At 41.1% G+C, this 25,896-nt stretch overlaps 1 protein-coding gene across 1 annotated transcript in view; it reads left to right on the top strand.

Annotated features, from left to right (window-relative positions):
- Nucleotides 1–25,896, top strand: part of PPM1H (protein phosphatase, Mg2+/Mn2+ dependent 1H) — a 235,427-nt gene that overhangs the window by 77,045 nt on the left and 132,486 nt on the right. Inside the window, exon 2 of the mRNA XM_069490674.1 lies at nt 16,873–17,038. Within this exon, the coding sequence (XP_069346775.1) occupies nt 16,873–17,038 (166 nt within the window). The remainder of the gene's footprint in view (nt 1–16,872; nt 17,039–25,896) is intronic.

Here is a 25,896-nt window from a genome sequence, read left to right as displayed (position 1 = left end):
CTTTAGAGTTTGGAGCTAATTTTAAAAATTGTCAGATATTTGTTTACTCTATAAATTGCTATTTTTAGTTTTTAGAAATTTGTGAAGGTGTTTTAGAGCAGTTGTTTAACAGTCACCTTTGGGTTAGAGCTGCAATCTGTTTACGGAGAGGCATGGATGCTATCTTAAGTTTTTTACCTTGCTTAGTCATAGAAACAAGTATACGAGTGAAAATATTTCCCTGGAAACTAGTGCATTCGATTTTAGACTTAGTGTGTTTTATCACCTTAAAACTTTACATTCTCTGGGAGGGGAGAGTATTTTAGTACTTTGGGTTTCATAGTCCTTACTTGTGGCCACCAATAACCTCTTAATTGCCGGATCTAGAGGGCACTTGACACTGTCCCTTCTTAAAACCTCACCCCCTTGGCTTCTGTGATACCAACAGACCCCTGTTTTCCTTCTGGGTCTGAAAGCTTCTCAGCTTCCTGTTCTGCAGTATAGGGTAGTAGCTGAAATAGGCATTGGAATCCCATGGGGATCTGAGCCGGGCTTTCCCACTCATTGGCTGCCTGACCCTAGGTTAGTCAGTTTCTAAATTCCATTATTATAAAATGGGACAAGTAATACCTGTCCTATTTACCTTGTTGGTGGGAGGCTCAAATGAGATAATGCACAATGAAAGCATAAAGTATTTACAAGTGTTATTTTAGTCATTTTTCTTTCTAGTAAAAGTGTCTCACAGTTAATAATTTGGAATAGAGATAATATATAATTATCTTTGATATAAAAGTAGTTGCCCGAGGTGGTCATTTACCTTCCAGGTTGGATGTGCTGAGAGCAGTCTGAATGCCTTTACCTGCCTGTGTGGCAGCCACTTCCACTTTGGGAAACAAGCCTCCTGTGTATTTCTTCCCTTCCCCCACCTCCCCTTACCATTTCTGTTTTGTTGCCAACTATTTCCTGACAGGAGTCCCATGTATGGCAGGCTCTCAGCTACCACTGCTCAGACTCCCTCCACCTGCAGCTGGAGACCTGCCAGTGCTCTTATCTCAGCCCTTTTCTGGGAATCCCCATTGCCCCAGGCAAGCTCCTGCCACTCCTGGTGACTGTTATTTTATGTTCTTGCCACCATAACTCCATGGGATCCCCTCCCCATCCCTAGTAGTCTTTTAGCTTCTGACTCTGGCAGTACCATCCACCGCCAGTGGCTTATAAACTAGGGGAATCACATGCTATTCTCCTGCTCAGTGAGATAAGGCTAAGGGTGTGGGGGAATCCAGCCCCCATTGAAATCAAAGGGACCGTGTTTCATCTAGGCCAGTGCACCTTGGTTGTCATCAGTGAACTAAAATTATCACTACCACTTGGAAGTTTTTCTCGGGTCCCACCTTAGGTCTACTGAGTCAGAATCTCTGAGAATGGGGCCCAGAAATTGATATTTTAGAAAGTCCTCTAGGTGATGGTTCAGTAAAATTTTCAGTTAAGCCTGTTAGTCGGTCTAAGTGGTGTTGGTTTTGGTCAAATCATATATCAAGTTAATCAGTCAACTTATTCATGAACTTTTGGACCATAGCCCTTTCAGGAATGAATTAGTAAGTTAGAAAGTATTTTGAAAATGTAGGGTATAAGACTGTTATTTATTTACTGATTAATTTATACTTCATGTCAGGGCAGAAAGGATATGTTGCAACCAGCATGCAAAAATATATGCAATTTAGAAACATAATTACGTGAAAATTACCCTCATGATCCTTTTTATGAAGAAAAATTCTTCCTTCTGACTTCCTCTCTTATGCTCTGGTTCTGCTATTAAAATTCATTCTCAGCTATTGAGAGCCTATTTCTTACTATAGCCAGGATTCTAGAACAATGAGATCTATTTTAATCCCTAGATTGAAGTGCAATAAGGAAGGTAAACAGTTACCTCATTTTGAATCTCTGGAATTTCCAATGATTTCTGAGACTTAGGTAAGTCCTTCCGTATCCCAGGGTCATAGCTGGGAGTGGTGATTTATTTTCCTCAGTTGCTAAATTTCTGAACATCTCTCTGTCTTCTTTTGATAAGTTTCAGTAAATAGCTCTCTACATGCGTTTAACATTTATTCATAGAATACAGCTTTTTCAGGAATCCTCAAAATAAACCTTGATTTGCTCAGTAGATACTAAGACAAATATATTTTGGCCAGGCATGGTGGCTCACACCTGTAATCCCAGGACTTTGGGAGGCCAAGGCAGGAGGATCACTTGAGGCTAAGAGTTTAAAACTAGCCTGGGCAACCTAGCAAGACCCTATCTCTATAAATATATATTTTAAAAAATTAGCCAGGTGTGCTGGCATGCACCTGTAGTCTCAGCAAGTTGGGAGACTGGGGCAGTAGAATCGCTTGAGCCCAGGAGTTTGAGGTTGCAGTGAGCTATGATGACGCCACTGCACTCCAGGCTGGGTGACAGAGTGAGACCCTGTCTTAAAGATAAAAATGAAAAAACAAAGATATTTAGAGGATTAAATGTGGCTGACCAGTGGCACATGGATGTGTGTACCTCACTGACTCTTTCTGATTATAACTGTCAAAAATTTGCTACTTGTTGTTTGTCTTTTACCCCTTAGCACAGGATGTTGTCTAAAGATCCTTGAGCTTGTGATAAGAATTTTAACTCCAAGCTACTATTTCTCCCCTGAAGTCAACAAACATTTCATTCAGTAGGTATATGACTGCCTGCTGTATATCAGGCACTATTCTTGTCTCTGAAAGATACACAATCAAGATTCTACTCCTGCCTTCGAGGTACTTACAATTTAATAATAATAGTACAATGAACATGTATTGAGAGTTGGGAATTGTTAGACTTCTTAGCTCGCAATTGACAGCCACCCAGGTGGAATTTATCATAGAATATTGGAGTTGCCCAGAAAATTTAAGGACACATGGGTCTTGGGAGTAGCTAGAATTATGGACTCTGTTGAGCTTCCCTTTATTTCTAATCTATATGCTTTTCTTACATAATCTGCTTCATTTCTCCTTTCTGTCTCTGTCTCTCACCTGCCTCCCTCCCTCTGCCACCATTTTGTTTATTTCATTTTTCATAGAAGGGCCCTAATTGCCTCAACATGGATCACATGGCTATCCCTAGACCAATCAACTCTGGTCATGGAACAACTATACGAATGAGATGGAGGAGGGTGGGAAAGAAAGACAGTATTTAAAAAAAAAAAAAAAGGGTGACTGGGCAGATAAAAACATGTCTATGAACTTGACATTCATTCATCCTCTCAGTCTACACAGTAGCCCATGAGCCTACCCACATCACCCCGCTAATAGGTGGCAGAGCTCACATACTAGTTGGTGTTTCTGGTGATTTCCGTCAGTGTGAGCACTGCACTACTTAGTGGCTGCGTTGCGGTATTTAAGAACTACGATAAAGAAGTGCATGTGGAAACAGCCTTAAACAAACTGGGTGTGGAAGTTCAGGGGATGTTTGTCAGACAGGAGGAGGTCAGGTCGTTGCAGGCTGGGGCCTGGGGGAATCACGTGTGTACCGTAGCAGTTCGGTGGTTTCCATAGACCACAGGCTGTTTAGGACAGCTGAGGATGAGGGGTGTGAGGAGAGCACATGGGGGAAGCTGAGGATGTGAGGAGAGCCCAGATCATGAGACCCTCGAGTGGCAAGCTAAGGAGTTTAAATTTTATCCTGAGATCTTCAGAATCCACTTGAAGAAATGTGATCGTGGTATAGCCATGGCCACATGCAGGGTTGAGGAAGGTCAGTCTGGCCACGCTGTGCAGGATTTACTGGAGAAGAGACAGCAGATTAGGAGTTGTAGGCGGTTGTGGCTGGAGGACGTGATGAGGGCCTGAATGAGGCACGGAATCAGCAACGTTCAATGTCAGTCATAGTTGTGATGTCGGATGTACAGGCTGAGAGGCCAGATTCGGGGAGAGTAAGAAGCTAGGAGGACAAGGGTGTTCCTTGGAATTCTTGGTCCGTTAAGACAAGGAACTCTGGAAAGGAGGATCGTATTTGAGACAGGAGGTAGACAGGAGAAGTAAGGAGACATGAGTACAGGTTTGGGCAGCTTTAATGTGTGCAGGATGCAAATGCAGATATTCTGAAAGCATTTGGAAATGCAGGCCAGACACACCAGAGAGCTGTACTGTAGGCATGATTTTGGCAGTGCTTCATGTTTGCATCTTAAATGAAGCCTTAGGAACAGAGATGATCTCCCAGGGAAAGTTTGTTTGGGAGGGAAAAAAAACCACATTGGGAGCCACAGCAGCCCTTGAGGCTCACTTGTACACCCCCACATTAACAGTTCAGTTGGGGATAGGAAGTAGAGTTAATCAGATGTCCATTTTGTAGAGACCTACCATGTGTCAAATATAGTTTATCAGGTATCAGAGTACTACTTTAGCAAGACAAGTACTGCTCATCTAAATCTATATGCCATGTAAATTAATTTTAGCTCTGAAAGAGGTTTAGATTTTTTAGTAACTGGGGATGGGGGTAAGGTGGGAGGAGGTGGAGATTTAGACTGAATAGTTGGAAAAAAGCCTTTAAAACTTCCCATTCAATACAGAGATCCTTAGAGTATCCCAGAGAGGTTATAAACCAGCTTGGGATATTTCCAATGAAGGGAATTCCTACTTTTCCAGTTAACTCATTGCATTGCTGGGTAGCTTTAAACTGATTTAATGTCAGAATTGCCTTTCTCTTACTTCCAAGTCCCCCTTTGACCTCTGGAATTTCCCTCCTTCCCAGTAGTCTTTCAGGATTGGGAGAGAGACACCGTGGCCCTCCCAGCTATGACTGTTAACACAGCAAGCACTTGATTATAAGGCAGAGCCAGCCCTGGAGTTCAGATTTATTTTTCCAGGATATTATGGGGGTACAAATATTTTGCTTACATGTTATGACTTTGCCTCACCCAAGCCAGGATTAGAGGCATGCCCTTCCCCCATACGATGCTTACCGCATCTATTAATTGTGAGTTTACCCACCCCCAGCCCCCCAACCCCCCAATGAATGTTACTACCATGTGAGCACCTTAGTGTTGATCAGTTAGTGCCAATTTGATGGCGAGTACATGTGGTGCTTATTCTTCCTTTCTTGTGATGCCTCACTTTGGAGGATGGGCTCAAGTTCTGTCCAGGATAATATAAGAGGTGCTAGATCACCATTGTTTTTGTAATTGAGTAGTATTTCATTGTATGCATATACCATATTTTATTAATCCACTCATGGATTGAAAGGCACTTGGGTTGTTTCCACATCCTTGCAATAGTGAATTGTGGTGCCATAAACATTCTAGTGCAGGTGTCTTTATTATAGAATGTCTTTTGTTCCTTTGGGTAGATGCCTAATAGTGCTATTGCTGAATCAAATGATATTTCTATTTTTAGCTCTTCGAGGTATCTCCAAATTATTGTCCACAGAGGTTGTACTGATTTGCATTCCCACCAGCAGTGTGAGAGTGTTCCTATCTCTCCACATCCTTACCAGCGTGGAGTTCAGATTTAGATGCCACCTTGTGGTGCCCTAGGCCCTGGCTTGCATTGGCTACTTCCATGCTGGAGATGTCTGGGGCTCACATTATGTGTCCTGCTCCTAAGCTCATTTTCTAATAGAGGTGCTTATAATTAAATAAATTTTTTCTTTGAATGTAGACTTATTTTCCTTGAAACCAAGGATGAGAAGGCTCAAACAAAATATTTGAAGCTTTAGGAAGTAAATAGGTAGGCTTAGAACTCCTTTATTATTCTAGTCTCTCCCTTGGGATGTTACCGTGAAAAGGAATTCATTTGTTCATTCATTAAACCAACATTTATTGAGTGCCTAAACCTTGCCATGTGATTTGAGAGAGAAGGAAAACTACCAAAATCAACATACAACCTTGTGGAACACATCTGTCTTTGACTAATTGAAATACGTTGGTGGTCCCCCTTGTCCTTTTTATTTAAGGATGCATTGGGCATCTAATTTAAAATAGCTTACATTCAGTGCATTTGTCTTGTTCAGGGCCATAGCAGTGTCTCATTGCACTTTCTAGCTTCCTGAGGGCAGAAATCACTTTGACTAAAATGGAACCCAGATTGGTTCTTCTGGGGCGTCAAGACCTAAATTGGCATGTTCTTTCCCTTGTACATTAGTGAGGTTTAGATTATTAACTGAGTTTTGCCCTGAGCCTGAGGACAAAGTTAAAAATGTTTGATCAGATAACAACTGGTTTTCAAAGGGCTACCTGAACTATTGTTCAGTCTTGAATCTGGAAACAAACTTTCTTTTGCAAGTTAACACAGAGGTGAAGATTTTCCAAAGCAGATTATTTTCAATTAAAATAAAGTACAATTTCATTTCAAAAAAGACAAAGGCTGGAGTAATGAGGGGGAATTAATTATTGCTCTTAATGTATATTTGCAGTAATACTGTGCTTGCCTTGGAAAAAGTATTATATTGGGGTGCTAAAACAATATGATAAGTCACAATTCCTTCTTGCGTTACTTGTGTTCCATTTATATACTGTTGTGCAACTAATTGCAAAAGCATCATTTGTGTGAACACAATACATTATTTTAAATCTCAGTTGTTATGAGGAAATGCCAGAATGGCTTATCTAGCACATTTACCTAAATCATGTATATGATATTGATGGGGCCAATAAAATGAGGATAATGACAACAACTTTCTCATGTAAGGTTAAAAGCATTAACTAAATTATTAGATGTAAAACATGTTAAACAGTTCTGTTGTCCAACAGTCAGACAACAACTCTGTGAGGGAAGTACTGTTAAATGTCCCCATCTTACTGATGAGAAACAGAGGCACAATGAAATAACTTGCCAAAAGTGATGCAGCTACCTACTGGCTGACCCAGGATTCAAGCCCAGGGAGTCTGGTTCCAGAGCGTCTCTGCTCATAACTGCTGTACCAAACTTCTTCCCAAATTTCCAGCAGAGAAGAACCTGTCTGCTCCCATGTTTCCTGCTCTGATGTATGCCTAGGCAGAGTGGCTTCTCTTATATGAAGGATGATAGCATATTTTTAAGGATTTTCTAAAATAGAGATGCAGAGCTCCCAAGTTATGGTTTAAAAACCCTTCGTACCACCCAACAATTCTCTCCTCCATAACATTGTTCCACTTGTGTTGCTTTAAGGTTTAAAAGGAAAATATCAGTCCCTAGATAGTCCAGTATTTTCTTTATCCAACAACAGGAGCAAAGCCAAAATTGTGTCTGTGTTTTTTGAGGAATCTGCCAATTTAAAAATTATGTATTTTACTTGATGTCTGTTGAGATTAGAATATTCTATCTTTTGATGTCATATTTCTTTTTATTTTAGGCTTTTTAAGGTTTGAGTTTTTAAATGACACATTTGAAATTGACACACTTTGTTTAAAAAAATGTTTTCTCTCATATTGTTAATAGTACCAGTGAATGTATCTGATGAATAAAAAAAGGAAACTTTATCTTTAGAAAAGTAGTACATTGCTCTTTTTTAATTGCCAACAGAAGCTAACAGCTATATACAAGTGATATTGTTCTAAATCTGCAAAAAGCATTTTTCTGCTTTATTTAATGAAAACCTTAAAACTTAAAATCCTTTTTGGGTAGACCTTTATTTTGATTTCACTTGGCCCCAGCAGAGCAGCACCGGGGCCTTGTATGGGAATTGTTCTAGCATTTGACAGAGCACAGACTTCCTTATTGAAATAAGGAAGTTGGACGTTGATGATATTAATAGTTTTGCCAAGAGGTCTTGGAGAATAATTGAAAGGAAATACCCAAAGATGAGTTTCTGTTAACTATGTTAAAAGTTCATTTCTAATCATCCAATATGAAGAGGAAATCATTGATATTTATGTGGGGGAGATCTGTGGGTAGGCACCTTATCTTCTTTTGATCTTTGGTGTTTGTTTTTTAATTCTCAGTTATTTAATTATATTAGTGAGAGGGGCGGAAGCTAATGATGGCCCCCAAGGGCTAGCCACAAAGTGTATCCACAGCTAATGTAACTAATAGCACCAAGATGCATGTTAACTTCCACCCAAACCTGCATCTCTCTTTTTTGCTTCACCTGTTGATTATGTATAACAGTATGAAATTATCAGTATTCAACCCTTTTTGATATTCAAAAACAATTTCAGAGAATTTAACCTAATGGTTAAGTTCAGGGATCAGCACACATTTTCTGTAAAGGTCCAGATAATAAATAATTTAGGCTTTGTGAGCCAGACAGTCTGTGTCACAACTACTACTAGCTCTGCCATGGTAGCGTGAAAGCCACCAGAGACAATGTGTAAATGAGTGAATGTGGCTGTTTTGTTATGGATGCTGAAATTTGAATTCATGTCAATTTCACATATGATGAAATATTTTTTTCAACTTAACATGTAAAACCCATTCTTAGCTTGCAGGCTGCACAAAACCAAGCAGTGGTCCAGATACGGCTCACAGGCAATAGTTCGCCAGCCCCTGATTAAGTTGAACTAGGCTACCACTGCCTTTGAACTTTCTGGTTCCTGGAAACTTTCTGTTCACTGACCTAAAACCAATTTCATGATCTCATCCCCCAGAACTCCCGACCTCTTGTTTCACCTTCTCACCTCCCTTCATAATCAGCAGTGCCTTGTCTGCTCATTCTGCCATTTTGGAAACCTGGGAATCATCCTCTTTTCTCCCCTCTTCCCCATAACCCGTGTCCCCCATAGCCCAAGCAGGATTTACTAAGACTTCTCATTTCATTTGCCGCCTCAAATCTTCTCTTCCCTTCCACTCAGAGCCATCAACTCGGCTCACAGCCTCTTTGTCACTCGGACTGTTCTAAGAGACCCTGCCTGAGTTCTTTGCCTTTGTCATTTATCCTCTGTAACCCATCCTCCATTAGACCACTGGTGTTCTTTTTCTAAAGTAAATGTGATCGTATCAGTCCCTTGTTTAAACAATCTTAGATTTCCCCTATTGGGAAGAAATCCCATTGGCAGACGGGACAAGGGACAAAGTAGCTCTTGAGTCTGTCCTAGACACAACAGGATAAAGTTCCTGTAGAATTTCATGGTCTAGTTCTAATGTAGCTCCCTCTCCGAGCCAATACTTAGGTCCCAGCCAACCCCTCCTTATAAACTTCACGTCACCCTGGGCTTTCACAGGTTGTTCTGCTGCCTGCCGAGCCTTTCCTTGCCTTTTCTCTGAGTACTGATTCCCTCCTTCCTTCCATAAGACTGAGCTCAGACCATAGATGCCACCTCATTGGTGACACTTTCCCTGACTCTTCTTTTGCAGACTTGTTTCCTCCTCTGCATTCTTACGTCCCTTGTGACCATACGCCTTGAGTATGGCATCAATCTGAGCAAATTGCGTTGTGAGGGGGGCCAGTGGACTGAATGTTTGTGTCTCTCCCAAAAAGCATATGTAATCCTCAGTGTAGTGGTATTAGGAGGTAAGACTTTTGGGAAGTGATTAGGTCATGAGGGTGGAGCCCTCATGAATGGGATTAGTGATCTTATAAAGGAGGCCCCAGAAAGCTACTTTGTCCCTTGTTCCTTCTGCCAGATGAGGTTACTGTGAGAATACAATCATCTATGAACCAGAAAGAGGGGCCTCACTAGACATGGAATCTGCTGGCACCTTGATCTTAAACTTTCCAGGCTTGAGAACCGTGAGGAATAAATTTCTGTCATTTATAAGCCACCCAAATTATGGTATTTTGCTAGAAAGCCTGAACAGAGTAAGACAAAAAGTCTTAAAAAGCAGAAACTATGTCCTAGACCTCTTAACTTATTTCTATGGTTACATAATAAATGTGTTAAAAATTATTTTAATGTATACTATGTATCCAGTCATTTTCTGGGTTTACTCATGAAGTCACAGAGATCTGACTGCAGGGTTACAGATTCAGATACCCCTGGGGCCAGGCTGGTCACTTCAGTGGCAGAGGTGGACAGAGTGAGGTCTGGGGTGAACCAGCAAGGACGTGTCCTATCTCATGTGGCAGGCTCCCCTCAGGTCCAGCTGACTGTTGTCACATAAGCACATGACAGGTGTCTAGCCAGATGTATGAGTTTTCAAAAGAAATGGGAAAATTAAGGTTTTAATGTAAATATCCTAGTTTTTAAATATCAGCAATGAATTCTCCTCAAAATAAAAAAGACTTTGTGGGCAAAAATTTAAAAATACCAACTTGTTTGTGAGCTGAATGTGGCCCTTGAGACTCCAGTTTGCAACCCCTGATTGGTCACATCTCTTCATTAGCCACAGACAGCAAAAAGGTACAAGGCCCTGGGGTGAGAGAAGGACCTTTTCCCAGCCTGTGTTTATTCTGCCTTTACCATGTTTCTTCCTCCACGAGATCGCACTTAGACTGCTCAGCCATGCTGCCACACAAGTCACAAGATGGTACTTAGTCATCTTCCAAAATGTGAAAGCCGAACACCACAGAGAATTCGTTTTTATGTCATCCTTGCTACTCCCTGGTCATGGACTGTTAGCTGAATTGGCTGGGGTGACTCCTGTCCCCCTCCTACCCGGAGGTGGCTGCAGCCATCTGGGAGACGCTATTATGCTTGATGGATGCTTGACTGGCCGAGCAGCTGATGGCTGTTATCAGAGGCCTAGGTTCCTGCTCAGAGCTGTGGTTTTTGCAGTACCCCAAGAATGAGAGGTTATTACTGGAACTAGGAATTAAGTTGTCTTTATGTTCCAGCCTATCTGGGTGGTCCGTAACCACTTCAGAAAACCACATGAAACATTGCCTAAGAGGTTACCTAGAAAAGAGAATTTTCATAATTGATAGCTGTACTTGGTCTCCAATAAATTATTCATTTCCCCCCTACAGCATTTTACTCTCTACTTCCCTCTTATATATGAATCAGCAATATCTCACTTCACCTGATGGCCCTTATAACCAGGTGATTCCTTAACTGGGGTGATTACTTACTGCCTGCTGAATAGAGTTAACACTTAGTTTAAACCTTTTAGCCTGAGCTGTTCAGGCCTTTATATTTCCTTAAAAATAAGGCAAGACAGCAAGAACCAAACAATACGAAACAAAATTCTCTCTTTGGTCTTTTTCTCTTGTCCGAGGACCTGAGCTTCTGAGTCCCTGGAGCTTGGGGGCCTGGTGTACGTGGTATATGTGGGCAGATCTGGGTGGGAATCTGGACGTGGCCCATTTGTAACCGCGTGGGTACTTTCCTGTGTACAGAGCACCGGCACGTATGTGGATTGAGCAGAGAGCTCAGAGGAGTGAGTGGGCTTGCTCCAGTTCCCTGTTCTGGGAAGTGTCATGCCAAGCCATTTGAAGGCTCCGGGTGCCTGGCCATGTGTTCATGAGGCAGGCAGGGGGTTGCTGATGGAAAGGGGAGGGAGGAGATTCTCCTCTGACTGGCTGGATAACATCCCCGGGGCCCAAGAGAAGAGGCAGCTAGCTTTGTATTTCTGTATTATTATCAAATAACGTACAGTGAGCGCTCCCTACGTGCAGACACCATTGAATACTGTTCCTGCTACAGCATGTAATTCTCACAACTCTGCTGTGATAGGGAAGTGACTATGATTACCCTTATTTTGGGGGGAGAAAGTAACTCGCCCAAGAACACACAGCTACAGCGAGTAATTAGCAGAGACTAGGTTTGGACTGGGTCTGTCCAACTGTTGTCCCTGTTTCTGCCTTCTGTAGTATGGCGTGTACCTCGTGATGGGGACGTGCGGGGGCTGGTGGTCAGTGACTCGCCACCTGTCAGGTGTTTAGCACGGTGCGTGTCACATGAGAATCCTTCAAAAAATGTCAACTGTGACTGTCCTTTGTGGATTACCATTTGTAAACCTGTTGAAAACAGTTCTCCAGGCCAGTGGCCTTTGTGACAAGGGCTCACTATTTGAGAATTCTTGAGGTACTTACTTTGTGTTTAATAACAGGGATCCTTTCTGGATCATATCATCGGATGAGTGTCCTTGGAGTAAGTTTATGAGCAGATAACTTGAAAATTTTAACAGTTGCATTTAAAAGCAGGACTTTTCTGCTGAAATTCAGATGGAGTTGATTGCAAAAAAAAGAAAATTATGATTATTTTCACAAACAGAAGAAAAGTGATTTTCCCAAGCGTTTGATGGTAACACAGAATGAACTGCTTGCTCTTTTCAAGTAGATTCTGCTATTGCTATGATCTCACTGTCGTGTTCATACCTGGTATTTAGGTCCTAACTTCAAGCTGTATCTGATACACATACAGGATTTTTGACTTTTAAGTCCTTAAAGTTCTGTGTTTACCTATATTTATTTGCAAGAGGGGGAAAACCTAGGTGTTTGGGTTCAATCAGAGGCAGATTAAAGTAGGTTAAAGTAATACATAAGTGAGTTTAACTTTCTATGTGTCTCTGCCACGGCAGATGTGTCGTATTCTTCTAAGAGTTGAAAGAGCTGGGTATGAACTTTCCACATTGAAGGGACATTAACTGTCCTTCACCGTCAACCTCTAACGTTTTTCCTACCTCAATTTAATCCTCACTTCAAAAGAACCCAATTCTTTAATTTAGATGACTATAATTCCCTTCCCCCAGCACACATATATCTTAGTGAGTCATAGAATTCAATCCACAAAGTACAGCTAAGGAATTGAGATTTGCAGATGTTATGTAACTTGGCCAAACTACAATGCCACTCACTAGCTGTGACTTATCTTTAAAAAGGGGCCAACAGTGGTAGCTAACTGATGGAGTTGACAAGAGGACAAAGTTAATTATCACATGCAAATGCTAACAGCAGTCTCTGGCACCCAGATACTTTTCCACAAATGTAAGCTACTATTCTCCATATTTAGGAAGTAGCAGAGTTGTTTTCTGTCTGATTCATTCATTCATTCAACAAACATTTGCTGAGCACCTGCTATGTGCTACATTCTAGGGAGATAGCTCTTGTTATTCACAGCCATGATTTATTACCTCCAGTTTAATGTCAAGGAAAATGTTTTTCCTCTTTGTGGAAATTGGAAAATAATGTGATCAAAGGTATAATTATTCATGGTCCACCAGCTTTTTTTTCTTTTTTTTTTTTTTTGTCTTCATAATCAGCATCATGGGTAGTTATTGTTTAGACAAAGAATGTACACCTTTTAGTCTTTCCTGTTGCTTTCAAGGTAGTGCCGACTTTTTGCTGGTGCGTACCAACAAGAAGGGAGTGTAGCTACTGCTATAACTTCATACATTTAAGGAAATTATTGACTCTCTAAACAGCATGCTGCTCCTCAGCCTGGGAAACAAAATCTTTCACAATGACTTTTAGAAATTTTAGAGATTTTGTTTATATTTACTAAACAAAGTATTTGCCTTTGAAGAGCAATATAAAATATTTAAGTTGATAATGATCAAACTTGTTAAAGGCAAAATAAATTTAGAAGAATCAGGTCTTTCTATGAAAGCTCTGTAGAATATGGAATTTGAAATAATATAACATGTGGGATAAGAGTTGTATTTTTTAAAAGGCAGTGACTTTAAATTGACATTTAAATAATCAATATTTAAATTAATATTTTATCATCTGCATAATAATCAGATACCTGCCCAAACAGACTTACTGCTGTCTTCCCACTAGATTGACATTTCTGACTTTCCGATATTTCGTTGGTGTTATTCACAAGCTGTATTCAACATGAATCGGCAAAGTAAGGTCACCAGTAATTGTTCTTTCACAGTTCTCTGGCTTTGAGTCATTGCAGTGTAGACCTCTGAACCGAGTGCCAACAAGCATAGATGCACAATAGGGAAATAAAACAACCTGAGAGCTGACGCAGAAAGAGCTCAGAACTCAGAAGTGCGTTCCCAGCTCTGCTGCATTTGGCTGTGTGACCTTGTGCAAGTCACCGTCTTCCAGGGCACAGTGTTTCTCATGCGTAAATAAAGTTTCTAAGGCCTCTTGCTGAAGTTAGGTCAACCTTGGGGTTTCATAATCACGAAGAGACAAGAGACAAAGCACTTTAAGGGGACAGTGATTTGTGATTTATGTAATTATAGTAGCTTTGTTGACTGTTGGAAACAACAATGGCAGATGAGTCAGCCTGGCTTGCAGCTATTGGAGATCAGTGATGCTTTTTTAATTCAGAAAACAAAACAGCCTTCCTCCACCCGCTAACAAAAAAAAACAAAAACAAAAAACCCTGACTACAGCACAAGATTAGGTGCCAATGGTCAGGCTGATGCCAAGTTCTGGAAATACAGCCAGGATCATATACAGCGGTCAGCGTGGAGAGGAGGGTTGTGGTGAACTGGTTTTCCCAGCTGAACCTCCACCCCAGCATTCCCTAGGGGAGGCACTCATTCGGAGACCATGGTGGTATGATGCCACTTTCCAGTGAACAATCCACCCCAGATAGGTTGCTTGGGAGGTCACTACCAGTGACTGGGGAGAGGCAGATGGTATTTTGAATCTCCTTCCTCTGCCTGGTTTGGTTCTCCAAAGATAGACATAAAAGGGCTGCTCCAGGCAGGTGCATTTTCTGTACTAGAAGCTTCAGCTGCAAACCTAGTGACTTGGCCTGAATTAAGTGTGCACTTCTCTAGGGACACGTAGAATCTGAGCCCGCCATTTTTCCCCTGTCCCTGGGCCCTCTTGTGGACCCCTGCATTAGCCAGAGAAGCAGGGAGAGAATTCCCCTTTCTTTTGGTCTTGGACCAGACCTTGCCTAATCTGCCTGTTCTGTGTTTTCCCACGCAGTCCAGCTTGGCCTGCCACAGACTGTCCCCAGGGTGCAATAGGACGAGTCTGGGTTGGGGGTCAAGGCAGGCTCATTCTGAATCCCCGCTGTGCCCTTCCTGGCTGTGGAACTTGGGGTAAGTTACTTAGCTCAGGCAGTGAATGTGGTAGTATTAACCGTTGTCATGCAGGTAACCTCATTGTGTCCGCAAGAATTCCATTTTATTCTCAAGCCATACGAAAACGTCTTTTTTGAGAGGAGAGAGGATGATGAGGCAAGAAAATAGGTATTGAAGCCTCCCTTGCCCCACCCCTCAGCCACAGAGCAGCCAGGATTCCAACCTCCTAACTCACATCCCTGGAACTATGATTTTTAAACTTTGTAAGCAGCAATCTACTTAAAAAAAAAAAAAAAAAAACTTACAAAAAACCTGTAATACGTGAAATGAGTAAAAGTAGGTTTTTATAAAAACATGCCCTGTTGAAATTTATAACAAATGCAATAAGAACAATGAAGCAATTTTAATTTGAAATTTGAAATCAGGGAGGCAGATGACTCATATGATCTTTTTCTTAGAACATGCAGATAAGTCATTGCAAGTGGTGATTTTTTAAATAGTTCTTCCACTTAAATGATACTGGTCAATGGAAGAGAATAGAGAGAAGGCTTATTATACCAAAACTGCCCGAAATATATAGACTAGCATGTATTTGTTCACATGAATAGATGGGAATGAATTTTTAAATTATTGCATTTTTTGAAAGTGCACATACATTTAAAAAATAAATTTAAAGAAAATGTTAAAACATCTGAAACACCTCTGTAGAATCTGGCAGAAGATTGCTTGAAACATGCTCCCTTAGATCTGGCAGCGCCCAAATCTCAATTTGCTTTCCATTTCCTATTTGGTTGTGGCATGCATGTGTTGGCTTATGGAGATCAATACAGTTCTCAGTACAAAAGCTATCTGATATAAAAACTGGTGAAATTTGAATAAAGTCCATAGTCTGGGTGAGATTATTATATCTATATCAATTTCTTGATATTGTACTATGCTATACAAAATGTTACCTTTGGAGGAAGTTAGGTGAAGCCTGCATGGGACTCTGTACTATTTTTGCAATTTACTCTGAATCTATAATTATTATAGAATGAAAAAGTTAAAAAAAAAGTCATTGGAACATGATAATCTTTTACTTACCTGTTCGGAGGCCGTGCGACCAGATTAATAGAGCAGTGTGGGTACTTCACTTACAGAGTGAATTTTCATTTAGCTTTCCTTGCCACTGAGTTCTATAAACTCCACACTGTCAGCTACTGTGATGCCGCTGAAGTTTTAGAAGGGAAACAGCCAGTGGCAAATCAAGGAGAGCTCTCTTTCAGGAAATCTATTTTAGCTGCTGCTTAATTACTTAATAAGAAAATGGTGCTGGAACCCAAGAGTTGAGTCTGCAGTCAACTGATACAGAAAAAGTATGTGAACGTTGTGGCATGTTTTTTAAGCATTCATGTGCTTAAAACATTTAATAATTTGACGAAAGCAATGTCAAAGCATGTCAACAATAATATCATTATATGTGTCTTGGTGTCCAAATCAGGGTGTCTATGGCCTGGTGTGACAATGCAGTGTGAAGACTATAGGAGAAAAGATAAAGAGCTAAAAATACTTTTAAAAGAGTAAACCTTTGATCCCTTCACTTCCCTGGGTGTAAAGCAAAAATGAGCATGGCAGTGGTGAAATACGGTTCTCTGTTCCCTTGGATTTCACAGTGGGCTGCAACTTACTGCCTTGTACTTTGGTAAGATTGATGATGGTTTTGCTGTTCACCACATGGAGAGCTGCAACAGAATTCCCTGAGCCAGGCTATCTGTCTTCATTGTAATTGCCAGAAAGTGCAGGCCCCAAATTAACCTGACAGAGTGACTGCCTCATGTGTCTTGACTAAAATGGATCTGTGGAGTTGGTCACATCGGTCAGACCTGTGGGCTCAGAACAACTTCTTTAGGAAATAATGGGCGCTAATACGTTCCACTTTTCAAAAATCCACTTATTCAGGAACATAAGATACCAAGACCGTAAGGTCCTTTGCATTAAGTAGGGCTTTAGTTCTGCACCAGTTGTAGAGTCTGCCTTGGCCAACCCCTGACATGGACTGAGCCCTCAGCCTTCCCAAAATCACTCTGACCTGCTTTTCTGGCTTCTTCTCCAGGGTTATCAACGCTGGGAAGAGCACACACAATGAAGACCAAGCCAGCTGTGAGGTGCTCACTGTGAAGAAGAAGGCAGGGGCCATTACCTCAACCCCAAACAGGAACTCGTCCAAGAGACGGTCTTCCCTTCCCAACGGGGAAGGACTGCAGCTAAGGGAGAACTCGGTAAGACCTCCCCTGCCCTTGGTTCTCAGGTGAGCAGAGCGGCACACACCCTAGCCCCACTGTAAAATGCAGGGGCTCAATCTGGGTCTGGGATGGAAGTGAGAAAAGCAGTGTCCCCACGGTTAGGGGGGTGGCGGGCCTGGACTTAGTGTACCACGCATTCCAACCTGAAGGTGGCACATGTATGAAGAGCTGGCATTTGTGTTTTTAACACTTAAAGTGAATGAAACACCCACACCATATATAGGTTTTGTTGTAAGAGTTGATATAATGTTTGGTGGTTTCAAAGAAGCCACTTCTTTGTGAGGAAATAGTCCAGGAGCCTCTCTGAGGGTAGAAATAACTACTGCTGTTGGCTTAGAGCCCCACTAGAACTCTGCCCTGTCTTCTCCTTCCTGCCTACTCTGGTTGTCCGTTTGGAGCCTGTGCCTGCTGCCCTTCCAAATTCATGTGTGTTTCAGTTGGCCCCAAACTAACGCAGCCCGTGGGATGGCCCCCCAGACTGAATGCCCTGTTGACAAGCCACAAAGTATTTCTCCTCTCTCCAGTTTCTGAAGAATAAAGCAGACATATCCTCAGAAAGTTCTGAAGAAGCGCTCAGAAAAGGATAGGGAATAATCAATGCTCTGTCTACCAGTGGATAATTTAGTCCTGTGGAGAGGTGTTTACTGGGGACGTCAGGAGACATTGAATGGAATGACCCAAATGCTAATAATATTGAGGGTATTTTTGTATAAAAATTTGTATAGGATTTTAAAAGATCTAGAAATTTATTCATAGTCTAAGAAATAGTGTCTGATTGCATCTATGCTCAGGAATAATAAGTACTGATTTATTTTGTTAGTACTAGTTCAACTTAGAGTTGGAAAACACAGTGACCTCTGAGGACTCATCAATTGTACGTGTTTTCAAGGCTGGAGGAAGCTTTGTTAGGCCTGTCCCAAAGAGCCAGGTGTGAGGACTGGGATGGACAGCAGAGAATAATAGTGGTCAAGTGCACAGGCTCCGGAGCCTCCTAATGCTCCAGTCTACCACCTAGTAGCTTTTTAATTTTTGGAAAGTTATTTATTCTTTGCGCCTCAGTATTGTTTTCTGTATAAAGAAATAATAACAGTAGTAACTACCAAGTGATAGAAGGAGGCTGGTTGGAAGTATGAAATTTAATAGTCCATGGAAAATGTTGAGCCAATATCTTAATTAATAAATCCTTAATAAATGGTAGCGATTATCATCTTAAAGTCATCCTCACGTCTGTCATTCTCTGTGGATAATGCCCACAGAATTTTGTATATTCATCCACTTATTAATTGGAGATTATACAATTCCTTTTATTCCTACTCAACAATTATTTTGAGGATTAAGTTATTAGGGGAAAGGCTTTAGAAAATGTGAGACCTTAATGATAATTGAATATGGTGCCAGTGACTTAATGTTGCTCTTTCCCCTGATGTTTCTCCCCTGCCACCAGGGATTTCTGTAAAAATAAGTCACTGTTGACACTTGGCCCAAGGCCACTTGGTGATGACATTTTTCCTTTTGCTAAGTTCCTCCTAGAAATGGAGCCAGCTTAACTCTTTAACTTCCTGTGCTTAAGAACAGTGAAACCGGTGCATAAGCACTTCAGGACGGAGCCAGGCCCCTCCCCCGTGGAGGTCCCCAATCTCCGTGGGGCTCATCCTTCAGGGGGCAGCAGCGGGCGCCCGGCAGCTGGACACGCCCTGGCGCGCCGCTTCCTGCCCTGCAGCGGCTTCTGTTCAGTCTGCTGACATGTTAGGCTTCTTGTTGAGTGCGAGGCAAGAGCTGTGCTGCTTTTTCTTTTTTTTTTTTTTTTAGATTGTGGTAAAACATACATAAAATTTACCATTTTAGCCATTTTTAGGTATGTAGTTCTTTGGCATGAAGTACATTTGCATATTGTGCAACCATCACCATCCATCTCCAGAACTTTTTCGCATCATATTCTCCAACTGAAATTCTGTATCCATTAAACACCCACTCCCCATTCTTCCCTCCCCTCCGCCCTGGGCCACCACTGGTCTATTCTCTGTCACTATGAATTGACCACTCTAGGTATTTCACATAAATAGAATCATATTAATAGAATATTTGTCTTTGTGTGTCTGGCGTATTTCACTCAGCATAATGTCTTCAAGGTTTATACATGTTGGGTGTGTCAGAATTTCCTTCCTTCTTAAGACTGAATGATTTCCCATCTTATAGTATATACCACGTTTTATTTATCCATTCGTCTGTTAGTGGACACTTGAGTGGCTTACCTTTGGCTGTTCTGAATAATGCTGTAATAAACTCAAATATCTCTTTGAGTTCCTGCTTTCTGTTCTTTTGGATATATACCTAGAAGTGGAATTGCTGAGTCATATAGTAATTCATTTAATTTTTTGAGGAACTACCACACTGGCTCCACAGTGGCTAAACCATTTTACATTCCTACCAACAGTGCAGAAGGGTTCCAATTTCTCCAAATCCTTGCTAACACTTGCTGATTTCTGTTGTGGTTTTTTGGGTGGAAGGCATTGACAGTAGCCATCTAATGGGTGTGCAGTAGTATTTTATTGTAGTTTTGGTTTGCATTTCCGTAATGATTATGTTGAGCATTTTTTATGTGTTTACTGGCCCTTTGTGTATGTTCTTTAGAGAAGTGTCTATTCAAGTCCTTTGCCCATTTTTAAATTGAGTTGTCTGTTTTATTGTTGTTGTTTGTGCTGCTTTTTAAGAACTTGAAAACCATGACCTAGTGTGGGAGATCAATCACTGAGCACCTGTTGTATACCAGAAAGTAGACACTAGGGATTTGACAGGGAATAAAACAGGCCACATCTCTGCCCACAGGGAGCTTGCATTCATGCAGGGGTGGGGGAACTAGGATATATATTGTGCCAGATGATAAACACTGTGGAGAAAAAACAAAGTGGGGAAGCCGGAATACAGGAGGTGTAAGGTACCAGGTGGTTAAAGAAGGCATCACTGAGAAGATGACACTTGAGCAAGGACCTGAAAGTACCACTCTTTGGAGGAAGAGCATTTTAACATTTTGGGCAACTACAAAAGCCCTGAGGTGGGAGCAGGCCCCATGCCTCAAGAATTAGTGAGGAGGCCCTTGTGATTGGAGCAGTAACATGGTAAAGCCTCGATTGTGGGAAATCTTACCAAAACGATCGTGGGGGTGGGGTGAGGCAATCTGGTAGGACCTTGAAGGCTGTTTTCAAGACTTTGGTTTCTACTTTGAACGAACAATTTATTAGCAGAGGACACTGGGCAGCTGGTTAAAAGAGGCCAGTGATTTTTCCCATCTAGAAGGTATCCCCTTAACAGTAAAACTCAAATACATTAGCACTTAGGAAAGGGTAGTGAGAATATAGGGCCTACTGCAAGAAACCATCTGCGGAGACAAGTGAGGTGGACTCTGCCCCTTTCCTCGTGAATCGGTTCCTTCACCTGCCAAACATATATTGAGCCCTGAGTTTGCGTGCTGAGCCCTGGGGGTAAGGAGATGAACGCAGCGCATTTCCAGCCCTACAGCTGAACTGAGGAGGCGGGGTCATTAGCGGTGGCACTACAACACAGTGAGATTTCAGAAACAGACAAAAATCCCAGGTTGTGTGGAAGCCAAACTCAGAGGGGCCACTGGTGGTTTGGGGAACAGCCGAGGAGGGAGATAGATGAAGTCAGGAAAGGCTTCCTGGAGAAGGTGACATTCGAGCTGGGGTCTTGAAAAGTGAATAGGAGTGGTCTGAGCAAATAAGAGAAAAGGGAGTTTCTGATAGAAGGAACAAATAGTAGGCAAGGACAGGTTGGCATGCGAGCACAGGAGGCATGTCTTCTGGTGTTTTGGAGCATATGTGGTCACTTAGAGGGTGGTAAGACAGGAACAGCAAGCGGGCATCACACACAAAGGTCATCAAATGCCATAATAAGCTGGGATTTTAACCAAATGATTTTAGAAAAGGGCACGATGACTCAAGACATGACAGCAGCGGGGAGGCTGACTTGGGAAGGCTGAGATGCCAGTTAGGAAGCCCACACAGAAATCTGGGGGAGAAATGATGAGGGCTTAAAATAAGGTGCTGATTAGCACAAGGGACAGGCTCAAAAGAGATGGTGTGAGTGATGCGATTGAGATGACCTGATGACCAACCGCTTGGGGACAGGAGCAGTTGAGGTTGCCGGGCTTCAGCCACCAGGTGCTGGTCGTTGGAAAGTGGACCATTGGAAGGTAAGGGGCTGGGCAGAGACGGTGACTTGAATTTTGACTATACTGACTCTACCTTTCCAGGTGAAAGTGTTTTGCAGGAAATTAAAAATGAGGGTTTGGTGCACACAAGCAAATCCAGGGAGGTTTAGATTTCAGGAGTTACAAGTGCAAAGATTATATTTGAAGCAATAGATGTGGTTTAGATCGCCCAGAAAGTATAGAAGTGAGAAGGTAAGAGTGCAGAATAGAAGCGTGATGACAACGGGGTTCCAGAAGCTCCAAGAGAACGGAGCTGTAAGGAGGGGAAGTAACTGTTCCATGGGCCACAGAGAGGTCAAGAAAGACAAGGATGGAAAAAATGGGCAAATACTATTGTAAGCAAAACATGGAATAATAGGTTAAACAGTGGCACCATTATTTCATCTGCAAACAGATGACGGGCATGAAGGATGGCAACCTGCAGATGCAGGGGCTCCCTCTGGAGTCCCTGCGCTTAATTTCTCTTTCCTTTCTTGATCTCTCCATCCCCAGGAAATGTAGTGAAGGCAAAATGTGTTTCCACAAGACTTCTTGCATTCATAATATCACCTTCATCTTCCTTAGAGATTGAAGAAAACCACATTTTTTTTGTAAAATAACATGAAATTCATGAGAAAAGGAATGATCCTAGGAATTTTTTGTTAGAAACATCAGTGATGCACTGAGGAATTGGAAGTGTGACTTTATATTTGACCTATGTTATACTGAGTGTCACTGGCATAGCTGAGTAGCAGCAAGATGACTTTTCCTACTACAGATAGTTATTAATTGGTATAAAAATTTGAAGGCAACTTTAAGCCATCCCTCATGCCAATGTATAGAGCATCATTTTATCCTATTAATACACATCTTTCAGCTAAAGAAGTCAATTTAAGCCTCCTATTTTAAAACAAACCTTTTAAAAATTTTTTGGTGGATAAAATAACATATTCTGCCTGCCCTGTCTTCTATGAGGCATTTAGTGAAGGAGTATCATTTCTTGTGTTTGGTTGAGCTCTGGACAGTGGCGCCTTACTTATTAGAAAGAAAAAACAAATTAATTTCAGTAAACATTCAGGGGCTAAAAAAGCAATGTTTGAAAGAAGTCATAAAACTTAAAAGGGATACAAATTTCAAGTGTTCTGCACTGTAATATTTTAGCCTGAAGAAATACAAGGGGAATGTGGTTGAATTATTCTCTTCTCCCTTACAAATGCTCTGCAGTGGATATAGGTTTGGTTTTGTTTGTTGATTAAGACTTTAATGTTATAATGCAGAATATACAATAAACATTTCTTTTTTGAGGTCTCTGATGATGTGGATATGAAGTATAGTAGGGAAGGATATTCTCAATGACAAGTGAAGGGTAGAACTTGTCTTGTGCCTGAATCACTTTTGGGTAGTTTGAATGAGAAGAGCCCCAAAAGCCCGTGGTCTGGCAGATACGAAATAGATACTCTGTGACAGTGTGCAAGCCTTTTAACATTCCTATGCCTCTGATTATTTGGGGACATAGATTGGGTGACCAGGAAAAGAAGGAAATCTAAAAGGCTAGCATTTTCAAAAGACACTTTCATAAGATTGTCCCTTAGGAAAGATGCTGTAAGCTTGTGGAGAACAACACCTTGTCCCCAACAGCTTCCTGCCTCCCACGGAAGCCTTTTTAATAACCAGACCAAGATATATGGGAAGTAATCACCACTACTAGGTTTTCTTTGATTTGAAAGGTTACAAGGACTCATATCACACTGATTGCCATCTGCAGGTGAAAATACAGCTTTTCCAAGAGATTTTGCTTTTCAGTTCCCAAGTATTTATTCATTCTAGGAATGAGATAAAAGGAGGAGGATACTAGGTGACTTCTCTGAGGATGGAAAAAGAATTTACTCCTAAGGGCATCTTATAACTTTACTATTAAGATAAGAAGTGCATGTCCTTATGTAAGATGTATGAATGGGGAATATTCAGGGTGTCGTGGCCATAACCAGGACATTCCCCCCCCTCCCCCCCCCCATCTGATTGTCTATTTGGAGCAGATTGTTTTTGGCTTGAGACTAGACTTATGGACACAGGCATTCCAAGTCTTATTTCCTTAGGAGCACCCTTGTGTTGTTTAATTTAGTCAAAACACATCAAAGTGTGTGGTTTCAGTGTCTGTTAGTTCAGTGTCTAATTACAATAACAGGAGACGGCTGTGTCAGCATCTCGGCCAAGTTCATCAGCAGGGGAGAGGAAAGCTGATTATCTTTCTCAGCAGAGGATGGGGCAGCACTGTGGGAATTCAAGGCAAATAGGATAAAACTGGGGTGGGGAGAGGGAAAAAGGAAATGAGAAAGGGGCTATTTCAACTCTCCGAACTGAAGATTTGCCATTCTTTTCATCTGTTTTCTGTAAGGAGGACTCTTTCTCCCCCAGAACATTAAATGCAGGTTGCTTCTGGTTCCACAGTGGCCCTTTGGAGTATTTGGCCATCTGACAGTCTGCTTCCTGCAATGACATCAGCTATAAAATGCAATAGGAGCGGCCTTTTATTCATCTCATTGTGTTTATGACCCTGAGTTTTTGTTCTTTGTTGTACACATTTGAAGAAAATACAAACTTTGTATTTACCTACTTAGACTTTTTTGAAGCAGTAGGGCAGTGGTTTCTTTCAAAACTCCTATTCCCTTAGTTCCAGGGACATAGAACTCTTGCCAGTGATCAAGAAGGACAACTTTACAACCAGGAATTGAGGAGGCTGATGTCAGCCAGAGTAACTTTAAAGGTCCCTTCTTGTGGGTGTTGGATTCCTCGGAAGACCAGGTTTGACCAAGATGTTCGTCATCGCTGAGAACGCAGCTAAAACTTGGTTCCACAATAGATTTTTCCACTGTGGCAAATCTTAAGGTGAAAGGAAAATAAATCGTGTTGAGATGGAAATTTCTTCTTGCTTCCCTTGTAATCTGACTTCCCACAGCTTTAGGTGGGAAGAACATTGGCAAAGACAATAAACTCTTAAGATTTTCTTTTCTTCTTTTAAAAAAATTCAACATTCAGCAGTTATGTGTCAGACATGGATCTAGGTGCTTAGTGACAGCACTAATTCATTTAACTTTGTGCAGGTTGAGTATCCCTTATCCCAAATGCTTGGAACCAGAAGTCTTTTGTCTTTTAGATTTTTTTCAGATTTTGGAATATTTGTATATACTTAATGTTAAATATTGTGGGGATAGGACCCAAGTCTAAACACAAGCTTTGTTTATGTTTCATATATATCTTATACACATAGCCTGAAGGTAATTTTATTTTTCCCTTGGGGATGCTGAATAACCTGTATTTGCGTGCCTGCATTTTGACTGCAACCCATCACATGAGGTCAGGGCTGGAATTTTCCACGTGTGGCCTTATGTCAGTGCTCAAAAAGTTTCAGATTTCAGAGCATTTCAGATTTTTGGACTAGGGATGCTCAACCTGTAATATATTGGTAAATATGTATTGTTATTATCTTTATTTTACTGGTGAAGAAATAGGCACAGAGCTGGAAAGTGTGTAGCTTGCTTCAAGCCAGGCAGTCTGGCCTCAGACCTATAATATGCCGCCTCTTTATCCATTAGCAGTTGAGAAATGTCGCAGGAAAACCTCTTTGGAAAATTCAGAAATAAAGGAAGAATAACTCCTACTGTTGACGTGTGTAATTTCAGTAAAATTTGATATTAAATATTTTCTCATTTCCATTATGATTTCTCTTTTGATATAGGAGTGAATTAGCAGTTTCTCCTGTCAACTCAGAAACTGGGTAACAGCCCTTACTAACTCAGATGAAGAATAGAACTGAAATGAAATTGTCATCATCTTGTCCTTATAGTCCATTTTTCTTGCTAAATTATAGCAAGATCATTATTTGCATAAGCCCTGGCAAGAAGAAAAAGACTTGTGATTGAATAATAATGAGTATCTGAGTTTGAATCCCTGCTCTGCACTTGTACCAGATGTAACCTTGTATAGGTTACATTACCTCTCGATCCCTTAGTTTCCTCATCTGTAAATTGGGGGTAATAGTTTCTACCTCATAGGATTGTTAGAATTAAATGAGTTAAAAATGTGAAAAGTGCTTAGAAGAGTGCCTGGCACGTGGTAAGTGCGCAATAAATATTATCTGTTGTTGTTATTCTGATAGTGGAGTTTGTAGCCGCATTTCAATATTATTTCATGGTACTAACATGTTTTCTGTAAACTAATTTAGGGAGAAGTTGTTGATATATAAAGCAATAGTTTGAGAATATTCCTGAGGTAATTTACAAGTCTAGACTAAACCACAACACAATTTAGCCAAGGCTGTTGCAAACTTTATACTTCCTCTTAGAAAGTGATTTAATATTTATTTAATAGTGTTTTAAAATATGGGTCTAAATTGCCATTTAAAAACAAAAAACAAACTTACTAAATTTATCCTACATTTTACTGCCTCATAATGTTGGAAGAATTGAACCAAAGAAATCTGCATTGCATGTTGCCATATCCCAAGAAGGAAGCAGCATATTTACTAAAGTATGTGAAACTAGGAGGTACCCCGAGCACTGGAGAGTAGAATATCTCAATGTGCAAATTATTATTTGAATAATGTAGTCCAATAGGGAGGTGTAGGGTA

Source organism: Eulemur rufifrons, chromosome 16, assembly GCF_041146395.1.
Source record: "Eulemur rufifrons isolate Redbay chromosome 16, OSU_ERuf_1, whole genome shotgun sequence".
In the NCBI taxonomy this organism is placed as follows: Eukaryota; Metazoa; Chordata; class Mammalia; order Primates; family Lemuridae; genus Eulemur; species Eulemur rufifrons.
Note: the sequence above shows the minus strand (reverse complement) of the source record. Positions and strands in the feature narration are given on the sequence as shown.